The 4289-nt window shown below is 37.9% G+C and overlaps 1 protein-coding gene across 1 annotated transcript in view; it reads left to right on the top strand.

Moving 5' to 3' along the window:
* LOC103607095 (inaD-like protein) overlaps window positions 1-4289 on the top strand; it is a gene marked incomplete at its 5' end in the record, with an annotated part of 97754 nt that overhangs the window by 50509 nt on the left and 42956 nt on the right. The window contains one exon of the mRNA XM_008591646.1: window positions 1866-1999. Within this exon, the coding sequence (XP_008589868.1) occupies window positions 1866-1999 (134 nt within the window). The remainder of the gene's footprint in view (window positions 1-1865; window positions 2000-4289) is intronic.

Below are 4289 nucleotides of genomic sequence, written 5' to 3'. Positions count from 1 at the left end.
TTAGAATGACTATTATCAACAAGATAGAAAATAACAAATTCTGGTGAGGTTGCAGAGAAAAGGGAACTCTCATGCATTGTTGGTGGAAATGTAAATTGGTACAGCCATTGTGGAAAACAGTATGGAGACTCCTCAGAGAACTAATAGATCTACCTTATGATCCAGCTATGCCACTACTGGGTGGGTATATACCCAAAAGAAGTGAAGTCGATATATCAAAAAGGCACCTGCACTACCATGTTCATCACAATGCTATTCACAATAGCCAAGAGATGGAATCAGCCTAAATGCCCATTACCAGGAGAATGGATGAAAAAAACTAGTATGTATACACAATGGACTACTATTCAGCTATAAAAAGAAATGATATCTATCATTTGCAGCAACGTGGATGAAACTGGAAACCATCATGTTAAGTGAAGTAAATCAGGCACAGAAAGACAGATTCCACTCATATGTGGAATCTTAAAAAAAAAAAAAAAAAAGTGGTTCTCATAGAAATAGAGAGTAGAATAATGGTTACCAGAGGCTGGGAGGGGAGGAGGGAGGGAAAAGCAAACGTGTACAAAACAATGAGTACAGAACAATGCTATGTATCCAATGTGAATCGTGCAGTATACGCATGTATTGAAACAACACACTGTACCCCACAAATATGTACAAGTAAATGTTTAAACTTTTTAAATAAAGTAAATAAATAAGCATGTGGGTCTCATCTGGGTTTCTGTTCATTAGCTACAGCTGACCAGCAGATGGGGTCCTCTAGTACCAGCCATTTACTGAATTATATCACAGTGTAAGAGAGAATAGTCATGATGATGGAATTTGGTTATCAGAAAAGATGATATTTGCTGGAGACTCATTTCCATAACAGTCTCTTGAAACTATCTAACATTTTGAATGTTTTGATTTTTTAATGGGCTAGGTTTAGTTATTTGGAAAATGCACATACATGTGTAGAATTTATGCTGAATAAAAGGGTGTAATTAAACATTTTTTCTTAGTCTATAACCATTTTTCCTCTCAGTTTTTGGGAAAAATCTGTCTAAAACAAAGATTTAAAAAAAAAAAAAACTTTGTAAAACAGTAATTGTTTTAACAAGCTTTTCACTCATGGACCCAGCAGGTAATTCCTGAGTCTTGCATTTATAATACCCTGTCTAAAACAAAGATTAAAAAAAAAAAAAACGTTGTAAAACAGTAATTCTTTTAACAAGCTTTTCACTCATGGACCCAGCAGGTAATTCCTGAGTCTTGCATTTATAATACTCTTTTTGTTTTTACTATGTATATAATATATTTGGGGATAAATTTTAGGTAATTGTTATTTTCAGTTATATAATAGTTTATTGATTAAATCCTTTAAATATCTTAATTCATATGATATGCTCTAATTTAAAGTATTTAAGCACTATTTGTTAATTAGTTTCCTGTAACTGAGAATCTTCTGTCATACCAGACTTTATTCTCATTATAAGACTTCCCTTTATGTTATAATGAGAATATAACATGAATTATAATGAATACAATGAGTTTACCTAATCATTTAATCATCTTAAATTTTTCTATACTGGTTTTCATGATGCATTTTAAGTTTAAAAAATTTCAATTTCAAATAAAACTAAAAATTGATGGGTTGAGGGGCAGGGGCAGTTATCATTTTAATCTCACAAGTGTCATGGGAATGTCATGTTTCATCCCTTGGTGAATGGACAGTAATGACCCAGCTTTCTTCTTCATGGTGCTTGGCAGGAAAAGAGTGAAATGATCAACACATACAAACCCCACACTTCCCAAGTAATGGAGTGTGCAAGCTGAGCTGCATCTACTACTTGCCAGTCATTCTGTGTTCGATCCTTTTTCAGGTGGCTTCCAGGCTCCTCTGTCAGTGGACCCTGCAACGTGTCCCATTGTCCCTGGCCAGGAAATGATCATAGAAATATCCAAGGGACGTTCAGGGCTTGGTCTCAGCATTGTTGGAGGAAAAGACACACCATTGGTAAGTTTCAAGAAGTTAGATATATCCATTGTCCAGAGTTAGTTGTTGAATCTCATAGTGGCCCTGTGTCACTTGTGTGGAAGTCTTGGCTTTTCATAGTATGAGGGAAAAATGGCTGGCCGGTTGGCTCAGTTGGTTAGTAAGCAACCTTGTAACGCCAAGGTCAAGTGTTTGGGTCCCCGTCCCTGCGAGCCACCAAAAATAAAAAATTTTAAAAAACATGGTATGAGGGAAAAATAATTGTAAATAGATGTGCATCCATATTTGATCAGCTTTCCAATTTTTCTCAGTGTTTAATTTTTATCATTTTTTCCATCTAGAATGTTTAGTGTTTTTTATAAATACTTATTAGACTAACAACATCATAGCAGCATTTAGAAATGTTATAACCAGATTTAGGATGGCACCTGGCAGCTAGTAAGCTCTCAATAAGTAGGAGCTATTTTTATTTGCATCTCATTATCATTTTGTTTGTTTTGTTTTGTTTTTGGCAGCTGGCTGGTATGGGGACCCGAACCCTTGATCTTGGTGTTATCAACACTGCGCTCTGACTGAGCTAACCAGCCAGCCCCATCATTAATATTTAATGGAATGCTGGCTAAAAAGTATACATCAATTATTCAAGTCCAACAATTTAGGTTTTATCTTATTCTGAACCTGTTCATGTCCACTCATAATTTTTTTTAAAAAATTGGTCTGAAATGTTAATTTTTCCAGGAATGATTGATTTTTGATTATTTGGTACCTTTTTCTTTTTTCTTTTTTTTTTTTTTTTTTGGTGGCTGGCAGGTACAGAGATCTGAACCCTAGACCTTAGTGTTGTAACACCCCGCTCTAACCAACTGAGATAACTGGCCGGCCTTGATTATTCAGTACCTTTTGTTTGTCACTAATCAAGGATCATTAAAATGTAAAACTTTTTCTCGGTTTTGCTTTACTCAGAATGCACATACATCTTTGAATAGGTAATACATGCACATTACACAAAGTCAAATTGACACAAAAGGATAAAGTGAATAATAAATCTCCCTCTTACCCTTTCGCCCTACCTAGCCCTGCCCTCAGCTACCCCCAATGCCCCAAAAAGCCATAGACTCTTCCTAGAGGCTATCACTCTTATTAATGAATATGTTTTTAAATGAATATTTTGATATTTCTTTGCCCATTATATCTAGTAAGGAATAAACTGTATATGCCAGAATTAGAGATAATACAAATATAATATGATTCATAAACCTATTTTTTCCATTTTTGGCAGGAATATGATGTTTCTGTATTAGTACTGTTGAGAGGTGGGGAGATCCTGTTCTACTTTTCTGTAATAAATATTAGTTCCCTAAAGCACTAGGAAACTCAAGAACAGCATAAGTTACAGAAACCTGGGTCTCAATGCCTTTTACATGTTTGCTGGTCAGGGCCCCTTGCTCCTACAGCCCGGCCTGATGTAGAGAATCCTGGTGTCTAGTCCAACCCCGCTAATGAACCATGTGTCCTGAACCCGAATGTGCTCAGAGCCTGATGTTTATTTACTAAAGGATTTTATCTTGTTCAGCTTGATTAAAGTATTATTAAAGCTTTTCTCTGGAATTCAGGATAATTTATGTCCTGAATTCTCCCTTTTCCTGGGTTGGCAGGGACTACTTGTGTAGCTTCCTGCATATACCATGATGTTTTTATCAGCTTGTATGGAACTGTGTTAACTGGATTCAGTGGCCAGTTAGAGCTTCCAGCCCTTTTCATGGGTCTTTTTCTCTGTAAGGCCCAAAACTTTCCTACATTTCTCATTGTCTGGCTTAGAATATTATCTGTTCAGCTTTTGTCATTGAGGAAAAAACTCTTCTCTGCAAGTAATTTGATCTAGGCTATGTTCTTAAATTATATATATATATATTTTTTCCTTTTTGTCTTTTTTACTGACCGGCAACGGGATCGTAATCCTCGGTGTTGCACCCGCACCTCGCTCAGCCAGTGAGCGGGAACCGGTCTCCACGTGGGATCCGAACCCTCGGCGGGAGCACCGCCATGCTCCCAAGCGGCGCACTCTGCAGTGCGCCACCGGGCCGGCCCCTTAAATTATATATATATTTTTTTTGTCTTTTGTCTTTTTTCCGTGTCCGGCAACGGATCGCAACCCTCAGTGTTGCCCCCGTACCGGACCGGGGACCGGCAACGGGATTGCAAGCCTCGGTGTTGCTCCCGGGCCTCGCGCGGCTAGTGAGCGGGAACCGGTCTGCACGTGGGATCCAAACCCTCGGCGGGAGCACCGCCATGCTCCCAAGCGGTGCACTGT

Source organism: Galeopterus variegatus, unplaced genomic scaffold (assembly GCF_000696425.1).
Source record: "Galeopterus variegatus unplaced genomic scaffold, G_variegatus-3.0.2 Scaffold7115, whole genome shotgun sequence".
In the NCBI taxonomy this organism is placed as follows: Eukaryota; Metazoa; Chordata; class Mammalia; order Dermoptera; family Cynocephalidae; genus Galeopterus; species Galeopterus variegatus.
The sequence above is the reverse complement of the archived record's forward strand: the minus strand, read 5'-3'. Positions and strand labels throughout refer to the sequence as shown.